The 21,057-nt window shown below is 38.6% G+C and overlaps 1 protein-coding gene across 1 annotated transcript in view; it reads right to left on the bottom strand.

Annotated features, from left to right (window-relative positions):
• ACE2 (angiotensin converting enzyme 2) overlaps window positions 1-21,057 on the bottom strand; it is a 43,542-nt gene that overhangs the window by 9,896 nt on the left and 12,589 nt on the right. The window contains exons 4-14 of the mRNA XM_045855921.1: window positions 19,140-19,239; window positions 18,567-18,710; window positions 16,807-16,919; window positions 14,726-14,831; window positions 12,446-12,543; window positions 9,782-9,951; window positions 6,395-6,621; window positions 4,090-4,234; window positions 1,894-1,992; window positions 1,045-1,167; window positions 249-421 (exon numbers count right to left, since the gene is read on the bottom strand). Coding sequence (XP_045711877.1) covers window positions 249-421; window positions 1,045-1,167; window positions 1,894-1,992; window positions 4,090-4,234; window positions 6,395-6,621; window positions 9,782-9,951; window positions 12,446-12,543; window positions 14,726-14,831; window positions 16,807-16,919; window positions 18,567-18,710; window positions 19,140-19,239 — 1,498 coding nt within the window. The remainder of the gene's footprint in view (window positions 1-248; window positions 422-1,044; window positions 1,168-1,893; window positions 1,993-4,089; window positions 4,235-6,394; window positions 6,622-9,781; window positions 9,952-12,445; window positions 12,544-14,725; window positions 14,832-16,806; window positions 16,920-18,566; window positions 18,711-19,139; window positions 19,240-21,057) is intronic.

Raw genomic sequence — 21,057 nt, 5'->3', positions numbered from 1 at the left:
GACTCTTCTATTTTAAACATCAGGCTAACAAATCAGGAGGGGGTAGTTTTCCCCGCACATAGTAGGTATTCAAACAACATTGTTTCCTCCCCAATAAAATGATGGTCGCCATCATAGCAGTCAGAAGCAGGGTCTACCCAGAGTGCAAACAAACTCTGCTATGTCTCAGCCCCGTGAGACTGGGGATAGAGAGGACTAGGGGAAGCAAAAAGGGAGCGATTTGAAGTGTGCTAACTCAGTGAACTCACACGGACTCCAGACGCTGTGCCATCCCACAAAAGAATTCCTATTCTGATCTTTCAGCCAGGTAAACAAAGGCTCAAAGTAGTTGAGCAGTGGTTTTACATCCATTTGCTTTTTTCCTACAAAAGTTTCCAATGCACGGGTCCAGGGTTCCGATTTGCCAAGTTTCAGCATTTCGCTGCATGAAAAAAGAGGGGTAGGTTCAGGGCCCTTTCAGGGATTTCAGATGTACATAATATTTACATGTATGATCTATGGTTTCTCCTCCTTGGCTTTGGTAAGTTTGCTCCTGGCACATAAGAAACTAATGCATGTTAACGGAAGAAGTCATACTTTGATCTCTTCTCCCTTCCAAGTACTACAAAGAAAACTCTATAATAATGACATGAAGAAAGGAGGTAGCCTGTCCAGCCACCACATGGTCTAGGTTCCTGTGTGACCACAAAATAAAAATGTAATTAGTGGTTAGGACATTTGGGGGCCAAAATTTTTCTTTTTAGAAAAAGAAATCTCCTGGATAGTATATCTCAGTGGATTGAGTGCAGGCCTGAGAACCAAACCGTCACCTGTTCAATTCCCCGTCAGGGCACATGCCTGGGTTGCGGACCATGTCCCCAGTAGGGGGTGTGCTAGAGGCAACCACACATTGATGTTTCTCTCCCCCTCTTTCTCCCTCCCTTCTCCTCGCTCTAAAAATAAATAAATAAAATCTTTTACAAAAGAAATCAAATTTGAAGCTAAGCATGGAAATGAATAATTTGGGGTAGTAGTAGAGGTGCAACATTTTGAAGCATTTCTTACAGCAGCTTCTGCCCAGCTGCAGTGGAATTTGAGATGTCACATTTATGCAGGGGACCTTCATGTTGAGCTATTCGACAAAGGGCTTCTTGAAACTGGAATTGAAAAATGGTCCTTGTGTAATAACTGTAAAAGAGACAAAGAAACAAAAGAAGCAAACCCATGTTTAGTTACTATAGTAGAGTCATGGATTGGGGCATATATTTCAATTCTGAGACCCTAGTAATCAAAGACACACTCATCAAACCTCTTTCTCCAGAAAGACCTAAACAGGAATCCTTACAGACTCATCCTAACCTACTTGCATTTCTGTATCAGCTGATAAAAATGCAGTATTATTTTTTTAATGCTAGCTCACATTTGTATTGTGATTCACAGATTTATAGCCCTTTCATATAAATGATACTAATCAATCCTTACAGCAGGTGAATAACATTATTTCCTCTGTACAAACAAAAAAACTGAGGCTCAGCAAATTCAACATCTGGGGCAAATAGGTGAAGAGCATAGGTTTTTGCACTTCACGTTAAAAATGCTCTTCCTATTCCAGTCATTCTGAACTCTACCAATAACAAGAAGACAAACAAAAACACTTGCTTGTTTTCTCCCAAGGATACTATAAATTCCCTGATGGTAGAGAAATGATCCCACACAGTTTTATTTAACACAATAAATTCTGTTGAGTTAAATTCAATAGAAATTGATCATCTCTTTTGAGATTTTAGGGGGGAAGGTGGGTAGAGATAGAAGGAGAAATTATAGCCATTGCTTCATAGACCCCTATTTCTCTACCATTAGCACAGCGGTCCACAAACCCTACAAGTTAAACGGTGAGAAGAAACTGTAGTTTACCGGATGAATGAGTAATCATTAGCAACGTGGAACAGAGCCGCAGGATCACAGTATGTTTCATTACGGGGCACAGGTTCCACCACACCAACTATTTCTCGCCTTTGGGGAGAAAAGAAGATATGTTAGCTGTGGGTCACTCACCATGAGAAGGGAGAGTTGGATGTAGTTAGCGCCATTTCATCAGCCAATGGTACTAGAATTGGTCATTAGGTGAAATAGAAACAGTGCCCAAAATTATAGACTACAGCTCATTATGTGTTTAACTCTTCCTCTTTAAATTCAGCCACAGTATACCTTTGGAAAATAACTGTGTCTTCAAAGCAAGGATTCAATAACGTGCACCGCATGCCCAAAAACACACAGTGACAATCCTAATAATTCCTCTCTGGCACCACAGTATATGTGCACCTGGCAGACAGAATTTTGTAAAATTGAAATCTTACTTTTTCTTCAAGGCTAGCTCAAATGTATCCTTCTGTGAGGCCTGCCCCTGTTCCCACCCACCTGCCAGCACAGTGAACCTCCCCAGCTCCCTTGGCCTTCTCTAGCTGCACCTTCTTTGTCATTTCTCTCTCCATTTTATAATTTTTCATGTGCATGTCCTCCTTCCCTTGGAAACAAGCTCCTGGAGGGCAGGGCTGTGTCTTGGTCATTTCTACAGTTCCAGTGTCAAACACGGTGTATAATGCTAAGGAAAAACGTCCTGTGTATTTGTTGAATGAATAGAATAATTAATGCATTACTGAACCATCTTAAGGGTCTGATTCCATGTACCTTTAGAAATAAACTAAAAGGGATCAAAAATGATTCATTTAGAAAAAAGGGGTAAGGCAATCATGCATTTGGCATTGTTTAAACTGAATACATTTTTACTATCTGAGTGTGGGATCATTATAGACACAATTTTAGTAATATTCAGACACTAGAAATCCCAAGCAGTAGTTATGTCAACAAATGCAACACTGGCAAAAAAAAAGTGGCACAGACTTAAACTTATGGATATGGGGCTGAATGTTACATAGGTAGGTCTTCACTACAAAAAGGAAAAATAAGAAAAACAAAAAAAAATGACAGGCATCTAATAGATGGTGAGGAAAAAGACTTCCCTTCCTTCCTTCTTTCCTTCCTTCCTCCTGCCCTTCCTTCTTTACTGTATTCTTTTGTAATCTGTCATCTGAAACCCATTTATTTCATATCCACATGTGTCAGGTACTGTCCAAGGCACTTAGAAAACAGTGACAAATAACGTATTGCTGAAACTACTGAAAGGGATCATTATCTGTTACCCAAATGTCCCAGGCTCTCTCTAGCTTGAAATTCTCTCTGTTCCCCTCTACATACACCTGGTTAACTCCCACACCTTTCTCAGAGCTCAACTTGGATGTCTTTCCTCATCTGATCCATCGGATTTGGCCTTGGATCTCCCCTTGGCTGTTCATGGATCCCCATTTCCTCCTATATCACAATACAGTAGGTGGCAGTGGTTTTATTTTCCACATCCCTCCATAGATTAAAGTTCTTTGAAGTAAAAGACAACAACTGAAATGATAAGCATTAGATCCTCAGGGCTTTGCCCAAAATGTAGAATCAATATATTTTTGTTTACAAGAGTAAATAGAATGAATTAATTGATCACTTCCTAAATAATATCACATTTTAATGGGGACCAAACACTCAAAAAGGAGTTTGAGAGGTTGTGTCACCTGACCATGCTTGGGTGAGGGCAGAACCAAAAACATGTTATCTGAGGAGAGGACACCCAAATAAAGTCTTACAAAAATGGAAGCACATAATGTCTTGTGGTGCTGGTGGTGGTGGTGGTGGTAGTGGTGGGTGCTGTGTCTGGTGATGGCATTCCCGTAGCCTGAACCCACTTCTCTCTCATTTTCACATACTTAGCCCCACCTCAGCAGATTTCAAGACAACTGTTGAAATCCGAGTTATTCTTACTATAACGAATTTTCTGAGAACCCCAATCCTAGTTGTCTTAGACTGGGTTATCACAGAAGCAAACTCTGAGACAAGGTCCTGGGAAATGACCCCAGGAAACATTGGTAAAGGAGTGAGGAAGTGAGACAGGGAGAGAAAAGCAGCTCTTAAAAGACATGTTATCAAGCAAGTTACTAGTAAATCCCTTTCAAGTAAACAGCAAACTCATGAGAAAATGTTTTATTGATTGCACATTCGTTGACTTACTTCATCTCCCACCACTTTTTCATCCACTGCTCTTTGGGAATTTCACCCTTAAAGACCATCCACCTCCACTTTTCTAACATGTAGGTGAACGGTAGAGTTCCAACAATATTAAGTGCTTGTTTGAGTAGGAAGTTTATATCTGTTTCTGAAAGGAAAAGGAAAAGGATAAATATTAAGATGAGGATGACAGATGTTCTGTGTTGGATAATTTCCCAACCCCAAAATATTCCTCAAGATATACTTACTATAAGAATGGTTACATGAGAAATACTGACAGTTGACATAATAATATGTATATATTCATCTCAACTAAGGGGTTTGGAGTAAAGTGAAGCCTTGGAAAGAACAGATAAAATAGGTCCACAAGTAACCCCCAATACTCATTTTTAAATTAGTTTCAATTGTCTTCTTTGGATATCTCTTATCACAACTTATTAAAGCTGTTTTATTGATTTTCACAGTCATACTGTTCACTTTTGTTAAGTTCCATGAAGGCAGTGACTGGTAATATTCCATTCAAGACTGTATACCTTGCCTGGTGTCTACCACATGATGCCCTCTGTGTCTTTGTTAAATAAACAAATAATAAACAGGTGTGCCCAAAAGCCAGAAAACCACACAGGAAAACAAGCAAACAAATAAACAATCAATCAGAAAGAACTTCCCTAGAAGAAGAAACCATTTACTGGATAGTTGGAAGTACAGTGTACTTTAAATGTACTGACATCTTCCTTATGTGAGCTTAAAGTGCTTTAAGAAATGATGGTATTTCATGTATCCTTTATCAGTGATGTGAACATACAGTAGAACCCACTCCAGTGTGCAAATGAAGCTCACTGAAATGTAAGCAGAGGGATATTCTCTACTTGACATACCATTCTATCTCTAGTGTCAAGAAATATGCCTTGCACATAGTATGTGCTTAGTAACTATTTATGGAAGAAGAAAGGGAGAGAAAGAGGGAAGGATGGAGAGATAGGACAAAGGAATTTATTTAACATCATATACTAATCAGGGACACAGCCAAGAAAAGAAATTTTTCAAACCAGTGGTTTCACCAACCATGTTTAGTACAGACTCTGTGATTCGACCATCTTTTCCTGCTGTCAAGGAATATTTTTTAAAAAATGATAAAACTAATAATTGTCTATTAATTGACTTGAGAATGATATGTTTAATTAATAAACAGGTGTACTTATTGTGAACCCCCTTCTCTTTGTCTCTCCCTTCATGGGAAGGTGTGGCTGCTTGTCTATTACCCACTGGGTCTGCTTACAGTAACTTTCTCAGACATGATGATAGCTTTACATTGACCTACTCCCAGGCTCTCATGAGATCAGTAAAGTTTGCAGTCAGAAATCAAGGCAAAGTGAATTACCCACACAAGAACTGAGCTCATGACCCTGACCTCATTGACCAAAACTTCCAGCCAGCGGAGCTGATGTTTATGTCCCACATAACTAAAACAAGGGGACAGAAATACTCAAAAGAGAAGAACATATTTAGCTCTTAGTGTCTTTTTACAAGGAAGAATCACAAGCATGGTATCCTCATTGAAGAATCTAGACCTTGTGAACATTTGCTGTGTTCTATCAAGTCTAAGCCATCCAAAGAGAAACAGGCTACCTCAGGCACAGATGTTGAGAAATAGCACGGACCTGAGGAAATGTTATGAGGGCGAATTCATGCTTCTGCTGATGAACAAACTGTTTCAGTCCCTCCCAATCTTGATATTTTACCACCTGTTTTTTAGAATCCCCGAATTTCAAGTTACGCTTTATTTTGCATAATGTTATGGGAAAAGCTTTAAATTAAGGCCCTGTTTCTGGTTTGACCACATTGCTATTTGATCTTGGGCTGGTTACTTTCCCTCTCTTGTCTCCATTTTGCTTCTTCTGCAAAATGGTTTTTAGAATCTGTTTCCTCTAATATTTTGGGAAGTTTTTACCTAGAACCAGAGGGATCTGGTTAGAATTCTGACACTAATTAGCTAGGTAACCTTGGATAAGCCATTTCACTTCTGTGGACCTGTTTACACATCATTTTAAGAATAGACCATTAGATGTTTCTCAGAGTGCCAACATTATTCACTCAGTTAACTCTCATGTCCTTTACAAAGATGCAAAACTACAAATTGGCAGGCTATGATAAATACTTAATTTTTTAAGTAGTAGCAATTCCCAGTTACCCATAAATACCTTTATGTGGCAAAAATCAAATATATCCTTTGCATGATAATAAACACCTTTGCCCACATCAGACTAAAGAATCTCCAAAACAAGCCATGAAAAAAAAATTTCTGTACCATTGTCTTCCTGAAAATCAGGTGGCAGAAGACCCAGAACTTTCAAATGTTTAGGTGTAGCTGCAGAAAGTGACATGATTTCCCCAACAGCCTCATGGAACCCTTCATTTGCTCCATTTCTTAGTAGGAAGGGTTGGTCAGCATATGCCATGTCATACTGGATGTGTCCCATCTCATGATGAGCTGTCAGGAAGTCGTCCATTGTCACCTTTGTGCACATCTTGATCCTACACATAAATGGACAAGATTAAAATGAATTTCAATGAATTTCATTTAATAATCACAGTAGAGTTGTATGGGATTTTGGTAGCATGAATCATCTTTCCAAGATTCACTCACCAGTGACTCATGAGGACCTACCTTTTAGATCTTAGAAACTATACTAGGTGCTCAATATAAAGTGATGGGCATAGTTGAATCCTTTTCTTCTTCTCACAGACTAAGAGAAAGAAACATAAATAGAGACCTCTACTACAAAAACTATGAGACAAGTACTCTGTAAATGATTAGTAGGCATGGTTTTGGGTATAAAAACTAGTGAGTGTAGGCACAGTCTCCTAGAAGCACCAAGAAGGGCATAACTGAGGATGCAATGAGCAATCTGGACCTTGAACAGCATGCAGAAATTTGCAAGGTAGAGGGCAGGGAAGGGCAAGAGGTTTACATTCCTGGAGGTGCTCAGTGAGAAAGACTTAAGAAAGGAATGTTCTGTTCAGGACACTGAGCAGTTTGGTATAGACAGAACAGAGAAGTAGTAGGAGCAGGGGCTGGAAATTGACAGTTGGTAATCATTAGCCTGTAAGTCAGGAGGTGGATGTGGTGGTCCAGGAAGCAGGTATAGGTAGAATGGCAAAAAAAAAGAGGGCCAAAGACAAAGCTCTAGGAGGTCCCAGTATGTACAGAGTGGGAGACAAAATTGGTTCAGAGGAGATGGAGAGAGAAGTCAAAGAAGTCCAGAAGAGGATGACAACACAGAGGCCAATGAAAAATAGCATTTCAAAGACAACTTGTAAATGTTATCTAATGCTGCTGTGGCCCAGTGAAATAAGGACTGCATTTTGCAGTTAGGTAGTGGTCCTTCTCAATTTGGCAAGAACAATTTCATTCAGGTGAATGTAGGGGGTGATATTTCAGTAGTTCCCCAAATTAATTTTCCTGCCACTCTGACCATGTCATCTCCCTGATAAATACCCTTTGGACTCCCCACTGCTTAAGAATAAACTCAATCTCCTTCACATACCCCAACATGACCTGCTTTTCCAACTTGGTTTTTCTCCTTTCTCTTTTGAAATCAATGATAAGAATAGCTACTATATATGTAATGTCTACTGTATGTAAGATCCTGTGCTAGGAAACTTACATATATTTATTTGTAAGATTCACTCAATACTGGAGTCAGGAAACTATGGCCTGCGGCTGACCACCTGTTTTGATAAATAAGGCTTTATTAGAGCACAGCCACACCCATCTATTTTTGTGTTTTCTAGGGCTATTTTCATGCCATGACAGTAGAGCTAAGTAGTTGCAAAGCCTAAACTATTGGGTTGGCCAAAAACTCCATTATGTTTTTTCCATAAAATAAAAGATACATTTTTTTCATTTTCACCAATAATTTTATTCATTTGGATGTTTTGAGTATGTCAGCTATCTCTCACTATTGGCTTCTAGTGGACAGAGGCCAGGGGTGCTGCTAAACATCTTCCAGTGCATAAGACAGCCCCACAGTAGCGTTATTTGGCCAAAATGCCAATAGTACCAAGAAACTTCGCAAACCACCTTTGACAGGTTCGATCAGTCACAGCACCTTCTCCATACACTGCACAAATCTTTTTTTGTGTGTTTTTATTGCCCTTTTACCTTTCTTGGTATAATAGAGCATAATATGCCAAAAATGTTGCACATCTTCTTCCATCTTCAATACTAAAATGGCTGCACAAAAATTTACCAATTTTGATAAGTTTGTTTAAATGCACACTGATATGAGAGCTGTCAATACAATCTAACAAAATGGTTTCAAGTGAAGTTAAAGACAACTAAACACTATTAGTGCCATCATATGGAAAAAATGTAATGGACTTTTTGGCCAACCCAATGTTTATTATCTGACCATTTACAGAAAAGGATTGCCAGCTGCTACTCCAGTGGATGGTGCTGGGGTCCTGGCCAGATCTACTTTACCAAGCAGATTCACCTAGTTGCCTGAGGCATGGCCCTTTAAAGGCCAATAGCTGCTTCCTTCTTCACTGTCTTTGGCTAAATGTGAGGTACCCTAATAAGGAGGTCATGTTCTCCCCACTCCGGCAGTCCACAGTCAATGACTGACTAATGTGGGGGTATATATTAGTAGATTTCATACACCTTGTCTCAAGGTATGACCAACTCTGGTACAAATCTTGCTCCAGAGAGCCCTGTGGGGTGAAGCTGAGGCAAGTGTCCAGCTCAGACCACATCCTTATTTAAAATTTTCACCTGCCCCATTCTGCTTTCCTCACTCCCCTTTGCTTGAGAGCTGTTCCTCAATGCAGCACTTATAAAGAATCTTCGTCTCAAGCTCAGGAATCCAACCTAAGAAGCTCGCAAACCTCCAAACTGGGAATTGCTATTCCACTTTATAATTAAGGAAACTGAAACCCAAGAAGGTTAAATACCTTGCCCAAAGTTGCCTAATCATTAAGTGGCACCTGGGATTTGAAAGCCTGTGCCCATTATGCCCTATCACACAGACCCTTCTTCACAGCCCCTTTTTCTAGGCTAATCTGCTGACTCCGGGACACAATGCCAGGTCCTGCCTCTCTGCATTTAGTCCTGCTATTCCTCCAGCCTGGAGTACTCCTCCTAGCTCTGTCTGCCTGAACACTTCTTGTCTTTCAAGCCCAATTCAAATGCCACCTGAAAAGCCCTGTCTGAACCTATCTGCTATTTCAGGTGTCGTCAGTTGTCTTCCAATACCTCCACTGAGTATTCTCTGTTTCTCTTATAATACCACCACTTTCTTTTATCCCAGCTTATTTATCCACCTGTCCCGTCTCACTCATGTGGAGGGGAAGATCAAAGCCTGTTTCACACATCCATCTCACATAAATCTTAGCACCAAAACTTTCCAAATGGGGGCACCACCATACCCATGACCATGCAACTCTAATGGGTACATATTATTTCATATGAGGCAAATTGTCCAAAGGTTGAACAATTTGCCTCACAATCCTGCTGACAATCCCACTTTTCTGAGAAAGCCCAGATGTGCTCTCATGGACTCTCAGCCTTCGTTAAAGGCAAGTTCATTCATTTTTTCTGTGCTCAGAGAGGCAGAGAAGGAATTCCAATTCATCCTCTTCCCTTTCTCCATTGACTCCAATTTTAGTATCAGCTGTGTATCAGCCTCATTACCTGAAGTCTTTTTTCCCCAGATCCCAAGCTGTGGGGTGGCAGACCACTTCCCGGCCGTCATCTGGCTTAGTTAGCATGGAGTTATCCCAGAATCCTTGAGTCATATTAAAAAGGCCCACAGACACAAAGAACTTCTCAGCCTCCTTGAATATCCTCTGTGCATCCCAGGACTGGAAACAAAAAGAACAGCATTTAATTCTAGCATTAAAAAATAGCATTCTTTGTGTTAGATATATACATAGGCATAACCTTTCTGGGTGGCTATTGGACAACATGTATGGGCAGTTTTCATAGTATTTATATTCTTTGTCTCAGTAGTCCTGTCTCTAGAAAACTAACCTAGGAACTTCTCAGAAATTAGGTCAAAGAATTAAATTTAAAGTGATGTTTTTTATTATTGTTTTTAATTAAAACATATTTGGCATACAACCTTGTGTAAATTTAAGGTATAAATCATGTAAACTGATTTTAATAAGAGAAGTAAAAACAACCACTACAATGGTTAAATAAAAAATGATGACTTTGAAATGGAAAATATAACAAATTAGCAAGTGAATAATAGAATATGTAAACCACTTATATAGTATACAATCTTAATGAGGAAATGCATGAAAATATTCACAGACTGGGTAACATCATATGTGATGGCCTTTTTGTCTTTATTCTTTATATTCCAAGTATAAATATAAACAACGACCTCTTCGTTAGAAGCTATCTAATGCAAGCCAACAATTATTGATTGAGCTCATTCAAGGAGTAAGGCCCTGATATTAGGCTCCGTGGTTGGAAGATGCAAACATTAACATGAACGTGAAGTCACGAGCTTTGGAACCAAAAAGGCCTACATGTGACCCAGTAGCCAATGTGTAGTTGGGCCTTGACTTCATAGTCTCCATGGGAATCTAAACTTCAGAATATTCTGGAAGCAGAGAGGGGCAGCAGTAGATGTTTCCCATCCAGCAAACTCTTCTGGGAGCCAGTGTCCCTGGAGCTGACATTTCTTTGGAGATAAGGCCTACATCAGGCAAACTAAGTTGTATAACTGACAGATACTTCATGAATCACTTCTAGTAACACAGAAAACTTCCTCTGATCTTGAAGACCAGTTGAGTCTGGTTTTTCTCCTGTGTCAGCCCTGGGGATATGAAACAGGATATGACACTATGGCTTTTTAAAATTATTGACCTATAAAGGCTTAATGTCAGGCAATATTGGTATTAATGAGTATGCCTTTCTTGAGCAGAATGAAAGTATGCCAAAACAGTATAGACTACTAAGAACAGTTACCATCTGTTAAATAAAGAATGAATAAGTAGAAAACCACAGTAGAAATACTAGGTGTTCTCAGTTCAAACCTTGGTAGCCACTGACTGTCTTTGTGACTTGGGCGAGTTGTTTACCTGAGCCTCGGTTTTCTCACCTACAACATGAACTATCCCAGTACCTGTCCTCATAGTCTCATTGGTTTACTATAGAGACAACATTAGGAGATATGATGGGTATAAAAATACTGTAGATAGGCTAAGGGGAGATATAAAAATGGGCCTCTGCTGCTGCTCAACTATAAAATGGGGTTACAACAGCTACAGGAGTCTGAAAGCCCTTACAGTTCCGTGTTTTTATTCAGCTGTGGCTTTTCCCAGGAGTATGCTATGTATGTGAGGATGTTCGCTGCATTGCTGCTTACAGATTTAAAACTTTCAACAAGCAAAACAGTCCAGCAATGCCTAAAATGTAAAGTCGATTATGATGCAACTGTCTGAAGAAATTGTATACAGCCAATAGAGGTAGGACTGTGGATTTTACCCAGAAATGTAGACTGTATTACCTGAATTTAAAAATATATAATTATAACTTTATAACTTTGGTAAAACTATATAATTATATAAAAGTATATAATGATAATTGATTTCATCATTGGAAGGGACCACAAGGAATTTAAACAATCACACCAAGATGACAACAGAAAAGTGACTTAAAAATTATTTTAAAGACTTCCATAATATTTTTAACAATAAGGCATGGACACATGGGACAGACTGACAGCTGTCAGAGGGTAGGGAGAAGGAGATACTGGATGAAAGGAGGTGAAGGGATTAGCCACAGAACACCTATGCATGACCCATAGACACAGACAACAGTGTGGTGGTGATGGTCTGAGAGACGAGGAAGTGGAGACTGGGTGGAGGTGGGCAAGGGGGTGGGGATGATGAGGACATTTGTAATAGTGCTAACAATACAAATAAAGTTAAAATTTAAAAATAAAAAACAACAATAACTTTTAAATATGCAAAAATTTAATGATTTTTTTTTTCACTATTCATAGATATTACTGACTGATTTCTTAGTAAGGACTAACTTTGGAAAGAATGTGGCCAATCAGCTGATAATTCCACATCTTACTGCTTAATGGAAACCTCAGATCATCTCCATTTTTAATATCTCTCAGTAAGATCAATACCCTATCTGTTATTTAAAGTACTTGATGTCATTGACATCATAAACCACTTTTCCATGAAGAGATAGCAGCATAAGGAATAAACTGAAATTAGCCTGAAATGTTTATTATATGGTTTCATATACTACAGATGGGAAGAAAAAGATGGCTTATAAAGAAATGAAGTTGAGAATTAAGATTTGGTCTTCAAGGTCTCTTCTTCTTACCTGGGCAACCATTGCAGCAGTAACATCTATGGTTGGTTTTTCTGGAAAGGGGGCTGTCAAATCATACAGATTTGTCCAAAATCTACCCCACATATCACCTATTAAAAAAAACATTTTGTTAATATGTGACAAAGACAGCAGAAATATAGACCTGATATTTATGTAGTGCATGAGGTGAGATTGGTAAACAAGCCACATAGTAAATTCAATTTAGTCTAGTTTCTGTACTTCCTTTTCTCTATCTCTTTTTCTCTTCTCTTATTTTAAATTCTCGATACTCCTTTCTTTTTATATTTTCTCTAAAAGTTTTAAATGGCAGATTATGTGGTTAGGCAAAACTCATTAGGGAATCATCCTAGTTTCTCTCTTTTAAAATTAAAGTTCAAAGGCACGTTTTATTAATATATATAACATCATAGCTACTATAGATGAGAATCATATTTCTATAATTCATCATCCAAGGGACAAAAGACTACAAATTAAACTATTGGTAATCCCTAATGTTGGATTCAACCGAGATCATATAGGATCATCATTGAGGAATCTCTAACTAGTGACTTTCACTTTTATTATTATAATATAGTAGTATGCTTAACTCAGTAATTTTTTTAAACATCTCAAATAAATGTTAAATTGCATTTCAAGGCCAGACACCCTAAAAGGAAAAATGTATCTAGAAAAAGTCAATTTAATAGCAGGACCAGAATCCTGACACAAAAGAAATTGGGCAACATAATTACATGAAGAATACTCCAAAGAAAACATGCTTTAAAGAAAAGCCTAACTACCCACTATAGAAATATGTGATATGTGACATTGGGCTGAAATATAGTTCACATGTAAAAGACCAAAAGGGACACAACAAACAGTAGGGCATGGCTTCCAAAACACAAGTGGAACCCTAACATAAATGAATATAGTGTCTAGAACAAAGGAAACCATAGTACCATTTTTAGTCTATGTTGGTCAAACCTCATCTGGAATGAGGGCAGGTTTAGTTGTGGGCATGGTGTTTGAAGAGGGACATCAACAAAGGATAGCTTATCCAAAGGAGAGCAATAAGAAAGGAGACATTTTAAAGACTGGTTATAAATCTGGGTAGGATATTTAACTTAAATTAAGAAAACAGTACATACATGATGATAACAATAATACTCACTAAAATATATTGAATACATATTCTTGTGCCAGGTGCTATGTTATGTCTTCTATGGTGGTTATTTACAAATATCGGGAAGGCCATCTTGTAAAATAATGGGTATACCCAGAGTAATTTCATAACACAGAATTAGGCATAATGAATGAAAGGCATTAGAGGGGTGTTAATTCAGTCCCACACAAGGTGGAACTTTCTTATAATTAGTGCCATGAGGCAATAAAATAGTTTACCTTGGAAGGAAGAAAAGCCACATCAAATAAAGCAGACTTAAACAGAAACTAAATTACTGAAGAATGCCTGCCAAAGACACTGGAGAGCGCATTTTTAGCTTCCAGTAACTTAGCTTGACTGTAGTAGGAATATTATGTATACATGACATGAAGTTTTCAAACACACAGATTTTATTTGGCCTCAGCCTCTGGGGTGATAGAGAGGGAAATGGAGAATAGCCACTCCCTGGAGGAGAATTAGGAGGTTCGATAAAGGGCCCCGGGTCTTGCATGGTTTACAAAGGCCTTGTGGCACAATCCAAAATTCTTGGAAGATTGGTTTTCCTCCTAAGCTGGGCATCTTCTTTCATGATGAAGATGTCATTCATTACTCATGTGATTCCAAACCAAGTACTTTTCAGCAAAAGTAATTGTTACAGTTTAGAATGAGTGTATGAAGCTTTATTTTAGGCTATACTTGAATTCGAGTACTTTCTCTCATGGCTAACTACCTCCAGCCAACCAAGCTTCTTTCTTCGAACAACGTGATACTAAAATCTCAAATTCCAACTCAAGAGCTTAGGCAACCAGTTTGAAGAGTAAGACATTTTCCCCCATTTCCACTCTCATTTGAACTTGGAGTTTTTTCTCTAGCTATCTTAAATAACCTGTTTATCCTTTGGGTTGTAGTCAAAATAATAACTGGTTATGTACAAAACAAAGTAATGTAATAGAGAATGATTTAAAATGTTCTATTGAAAACAGTGCTTTCAAATGTGATTTCTATAATGTTACTAATTCCATTCACAGAATTTTTCAAAAATTTTATGTTAGGCTTCACTCCCAAAAAACAACTTTATTGGTGGAAATAACATAGGGCAAAGTACACAAGAGATTTGTGGAGTTTCTTACCAAGCAAGTGGGCAGGGAGGCATCCAGTCGGACTGATGCGGGAAGGGTAGGTGTCCATCAACTTTGCCCTCACATAAGCATGAAGATTTTCATATAATGGTTTAATCTGAAAAGACCAGGAAGAAAGTTTAAGACCAAGAGAAGCCTGCTCCTATTTCCAATCCTTGACACGAAAAATAGAAGCTTCTTTAGACAAGTAGAATTTCCCTAAATTCTAATTCTTTTTCCTCTCAAATGTTCTGGAGAGTTTGAAAGCATTCCTTTTTTCCGGATGTTGATGATAATTATCTCTGCTGCATAAACCAATACACACACCTGGAGGAATACATGTCCCAAAATGAAAGCAGATGCAAAAATCTTCATTTCTAAGATGCTCCCTACTTCCTTTGTTTTTAATTTGAAATGTCACTTATATACCATAAAATTCACTCAGCTTTAAGTGTAGTTTCATTTATATTGTTGGGCAACCATTACTACCGCACAGTTTTATAACGTTTCCTTCCCCCTGAAAGTTTCCTTGTGCCCATTTACAGTCTATTCCACTGCCACTCTGAGCCCCAGGTAATCACTGAACTGATTTAAGTCTGTATACTTTTTCTTCTTCTGGACATTTCATATAAATGATATCGCACAATATGTGACCTTTTGTGTCTGGCTTCTTTCACTTGGCATAATGCTTTTTAGGTTTATCCATGTTACTGCATGCATCAATACTTCATTCTTTTTTATTGCTGAGTAGCATTTCATTGTATGAATACATCAGAGTTTGCTTCATTTAATATCTCCTGGATAAAATTCACCAGTTGTTTCCAATTTGGGGCTCTTATGAATAATGCTTCCATGAACATTCATGGATAAGCCTTTGTATGGATATATATTTTCATTTCTCTCATATAGACACCTAAGAGTGGAATACCTTAGTCATATGGTATGCTTCACTTTTAAGAAATTGTCAAACTACTTTCGAAAGTGGCTATACGATTTGACATTTCTGTCAGCAGCGTATAAGGGCCCAAGTATCAACATACTTTCACCAACACTTGGTATTTTCAGTCGTTTTAAATCACAGATATTCTGGTGTCTTTTTAAAAATGCATTGAGATGACATTGGTTAATAAAATTATATAGGTTTCAGGGGTACAAGTCTATGATGCATCATCTGTATATTATATTGTGTGCTCACCATGCTCTGTCACCATTTATACCCCCTTTTACCCTCTTCTACTTCCCTTTACCACCCTCTTCCCCTCGGGTAGTCATCATACTGTTGTCCACATCTATGAGCTTTTTGTTTTGCTTAATCCCTTCCCCTTTTTCACCCAGCCTCCCTATCCTCTCCCCTCTGACAGCTGTCACTCTGTTCTCTGTATCTATAATCATGGTTTTCATTTGAATTTTCCTAATAATGTTTTACTTGCTTATTTGCCATTTCTTTGATGAGGTACCTTTTCAAATCTTTTGCCCATTTCTTTTTGGGGGAAGGTATTTGTCCTGCTTCTATTTTTGATAACTCTGCCCAAAACTATGTCTATGACAGAGTAGCCACACATAAGATGTTTGCAGGCACAGGAGTAAAGGGGGAGATATAGGGACCAAAATGAAGGAAGATAGAGACATTAAGAAATGTCCATGGGACACTTTTACTCATAGGACTCTCCCTTTCCTATAAAGCCTTCCTTAGTCAAACATAAAGAAAAAATAGTATCGATTGTCCTGAAGAAGGAAACAAAACCAATGGCTCTGCTAACAATGGAATAGAATGCCAGCCCCAGGGAGCTCACCAAGATCATTCCTTCTTATAATCTAAAATATGGTTCCTTCCTATAATCTTTCCTTCTTCTAATTTTGCTGTTGGTAATTGCTGGTTAGTGGCTGAAAAGGGGAGGCGGGTTGAGCAATTCTGATTATCTGTAGGAGTTGCCCTGTTATTTTAAAAAATCTTTTCAACTTCTGATATTCCATAACTATGAAGGCTGGGAACAGCTGACCAGCATTAAGAACAAGCCAGAATGCCTTTGGTCACTGTCCTTTCTTCCCATGCACTGCTCTACATCTGTCTCGGGGTACAATTCCTTGGTTACCTCTTCAAAAGTACTTTCCACATCTTTAATCAACTGGTTGCGGCTATATCCATAGTCACTTGTCCCCTCTGTTTCATAATCTCCTCTCCAATAATCCCCATAGTCCTCGTAATCTGTTTTGAAAAAGAAGAAAGAGAAGAACATAAAGGAAGGGAAAAGATAAAGCACAGTATATACATGGATTAGCCTTGCCCCAAAGTTCAAAAAAAAAATGCAAAGATCTGTCACATTTTTATTGCCCTTCTAAGTATCACCTCAAAGGAATGCAAGTGAATAACAACACCAGCTAATATCTGTTAAACATCTGCTGTGTGCCAGAAATTTAAATGCACTGTCTCATCTCATAACCTCAAACACTCTACAAGATTGACATTATTTTAATCTCCACTGTGTAGATTAATAGCCTGATTTTAGATGGTTAAGTCATTTGTCCAAGGTCACACAACTTGTAAGACACAAAGGCGTATTCCTAGTGTCCTAACCCTGGGTCTCTTTACTGTCTCCATAGGTCAGTTTGCATCTTTTGCTTTATTTTTAAAAATTTTTAAAAAATGTTATAGTTGTTCAAGTACAGGTGTCTACATTTCCCCCCCACTATTCCCTCTAACCCCAGCCATCCCCACCTCCCTCCCCTGAATCCACCCCCCTTGGTTTTGTCCATGTGTCCTTTATAGTTGCTCCTGAAAACCCTTCACCCATTTCCCCCCATTATCCCCTCCCACATACCCTCCAGTTAGAAGATGTGATTGGATCTGAGTTTTTAAGTTCTCATTTTGTTCAGGGCCTTAAATTTTCAAATTCAACCCAAGTCATCTTAGACGTTGCCACAGTGGGCCTGTGTTTATTTGCAAATCATATGTATATGCAGTATGTCTCTGTGCAATGTAGTGTCTCATCATCAAGAAACATGAGCTTGTGTTCAGGGTATTAGCTAATGAAGTTTGCAAGTGTATATTAATAATTTCTATTTTTACAGGCACATTGGCAATGGATGATCACAAAGATGAGAGAAATCAATATTTGGATGCAAGGATATGGTGAAGACCTACTGTCTCCAGCTTACCTCCAGCTAGAGAATAGGAGTTTACATGGCCATGAAAGACATTTAGAAACAACAAATGAAACAAATTCTTCCTTGCTCAACCCCAGGAGGCAGTGATCACCAAAGCACAAAGTTATTCATAATGCCATGGCTCCAACTCATTATTCAGGCAGGAGAGTAAGTTAAGAGATATGAAAATTTCTGCCCATGTTAATTAACATTTTTATGACCACATGATTTGAGTTATGATTACAACGGCAGAAAATAATGGGTTTACAGTCTGAATTAATCTGATTTTTTTTTTCTTTCTGTGACACCACCCTGAGGTAAACACACAAATGACCTTTGAGAACTTTAGCTAGATGGGAATTTAGGTGAGAAATGGTGTTTCTGTCTCTCATTCTTTCTGAGATATAGAAACCCTGCTCAATCCTGAGACAACCTCAGGAACCTCAGGGGCCTGAGACCTTCCCAGACAACTGATTTGTTTGAGGCCCTGTAGTTGAGTCTCACTCCTAAGCTGTTTAAACTGTAGAATATCAGTTAACCTTTCCTTATTCCCTAGTAGTTTTCCTGAGACAGTGAACATGAATTGTTCAGCAGATGATCATTAACTTAGGGATATACCTTGTATCAAAGGGCAGCCTTAATGATTCATCAGAAATAGCCCCATGGCCACAAAGAGAGCTTCAGGACCACTACAGACCAGCAAACTTACTCTTTTCTCTTGCCATCTCATTTTTCAGGACCACATACTCTTCATATAATGGCCTCAGCTGCTTGCCGACCTCAGACCTCCAGCCTTCCCAAGCCCAGAGCCTTTCATTGTAATCTTTGCTGTTGTGCATTATGTCTTCCAAGCCTGTTATTGCAAACCACCCAAAGGGAAATAAACATTCATTTGTAAAATTTTTATGTGTAAACACATGAACTTTCAAGAATTAAAAATGAGACCGGCAAACATTTAAGGTCACAAAGTTACTAAATGAAATCTCATGATTCATGAATTTCCTCATCCTTCTTATAGTTTCAAAATATTTTTCAGAGAAAATAAACCACTGACGTCATTTAACAATTAACTTATTTAAATCATTTGAATGTGACAGACTTTACAAATGTAGTTTTGTTAAATGATAAAAGTTCATCTATGTACTGAAACACACATATTTGGAATCTTCTCATCTTTGGATTATCTGTTTGAAAGGCACATATTATCTACCATCAATTTCATTTTTAAAACTTGGAATAAAAAAGTGAATGTCATAATCACTGCTCAAAATTAATAGCTTACCGGTTGCAAGTAATAAGCACTCCTGTGGATTATTTGGTTTACAGACTTTTCCAGTACTGTAGATGGTGCTCATTGTATTTAGAATTGTGTTCAACTGCGACTTAAATATAACAAACAGTGTTAAAGTGGAAAACATGCTAAATAAAATGCTAATGTCCTTTTGACCATGTAATTTTTTTATGCCTCAAAATAATAACAGTTCTCATCTTCTTTGCCAAGTATCTTGTTTTATGTAGGGCAGAAAGAGCTCAGTTCAATCTTCCCACTACCAACTAGCGCAGAACCTTATGAACATGTAATAAATATATGCAGAGTGACTGGAATAATCAGATCTACCCAAATCCCCAAACCATTTCTCACTTACCCATGCACAGAGAAGTGCAATTGTTGTTTCATTCAGTATTCATTGAGTGTACATTTATTGAACATCTGTTATGTCCTACACTCTGACAATTGTAACGTGAACAAATCAGTGGTCCTCAAGGACCCTACAGCCATGGGACAGTGAGGCAGCCATGATATCAATAATTACATAACAGAGTGACAAGGGCTGTAACTGTCACCAAAAAGTAATGTGGCAGTATGGAGAGGAGTGGATAACTTAATAACCTGGAGATTCAGGAATGGCTTCAAGGAGGAGAAGACATTAGAGCTGTGTCTTGGAAGAGAAGCAGAAACTGGTGAAGTAGAAAAGAGAGATGGACAGAGACGAATGTGCTGATTGAGAGAAGTGGAAGATGTGGGAATGGAGAGGTAAGCAGAGGCCAGATCATGAGGGACCTTCTATGCCATACTGAAAAGTTTAAACTTTACCCTGTAGGTGCAGTTCAAAAGAGCAAAGGTAATATATAGGAGACCGTTCTACGTGACGTGGGCCCAGCCCCCACTCGGAGATGCACAGGACCCATGTCCACGGATAGGTTCTCCCGAGGGGAATCAGGCCTGCAGTGTACCTAGGTTGCTTTGAGACTTGCTTTTGCTAAAACTCCCTCACCCTGAATTGAGACAGAAAATGTTTACTGCATATCTTTAAAGTGACTTCCTAAAATCTATGCTAAACCTTCCAAGGAAGAGTGTAACCAGTTCAACTACTTTTCCCTTTGCATTTGCAAATATCCTTCTTCTGTGATGTGATTAGTGGCATCCTCTCCTTTGTTTTCTGTAAAAGGTAACCACCCAAAGTGAACCTCTGCCTAGTAAATGAGGACCATCATTTATGCCCAGGAAAGCAATAAAAGCCTGTCGAGGCAAGGGTCGGGTGTTCTCCTCTTGAGAGAGAAGCCGCACTAGTCCCTTTTCCTCCACAGGACCCTGTAGTCTGTGTGAATTTCTTGTATCTCATCCACAATGTCTCGGACCCTATGAGGCAGGTCGGCATCAGTAACAGAGTAAAGTAGTAGTAGTCAAAATATGGTCCATGGATCAGTGCAAGTTAGCAAATGCCTTGAGAGAATACATGTTTATAATCTTTAAAATCACGTAATATTTCCATGACATCTAAGCATAAGATCAATGAACTTAAACAAGTATTGATCTGTGATGGACTGGTAATAAAGAAGAAAAGGAGAAAGGGAGGAAGGGCTGGTTCTCTCCTACAGGTGATTTAAGAAACACAAGATGAAAGGCCCTATTTCCCCTTTCCTGACTTCCCCCTTTCATTACTCTTTCACTCTGCTATAAGAGTCATTATCCTAAAACATAAAATCGATTCCATGCTTAAAACTTCAGCAACATTACATTGTGCAAAGGAATCAGCCCATGGTACAAAGCACCTCATCATCTCCCTCTCTACATGCTTTTTCAATCTCCCCCTTCTTTCTCCCCACTGAATTCATGAATTTTTGAGTCTCCCCCTTCCCAAACACTTCAAGCTCTTACATGCATTTCAATGATGTTCAATCCTGGCTGCACATTAGAA

The sequence above is a fragment of the Phyllostomus hastatus genome, unplaced genomic scaffold (genome assembly GCF_019186645.2).
Source record: "Phyllostomus hastatus isolate PE091 unplaced genomic scaffold, TTU_PhHast_1.1 phas_scaffold_12, whole genome shotgun sequence".
Taxonomy (NCBI): Eukaryota; Metazoa; Chordata; class Mammalia; order Chiroptera; family Phyllostomidae; genus Phyllostomus; species Phyllostomus hastatus.
The sequence above is the reverse complement of the archived record's forward strand: the minus strand, read 5'-3'. Positions and strand labels throughout refer to the sequence as shown.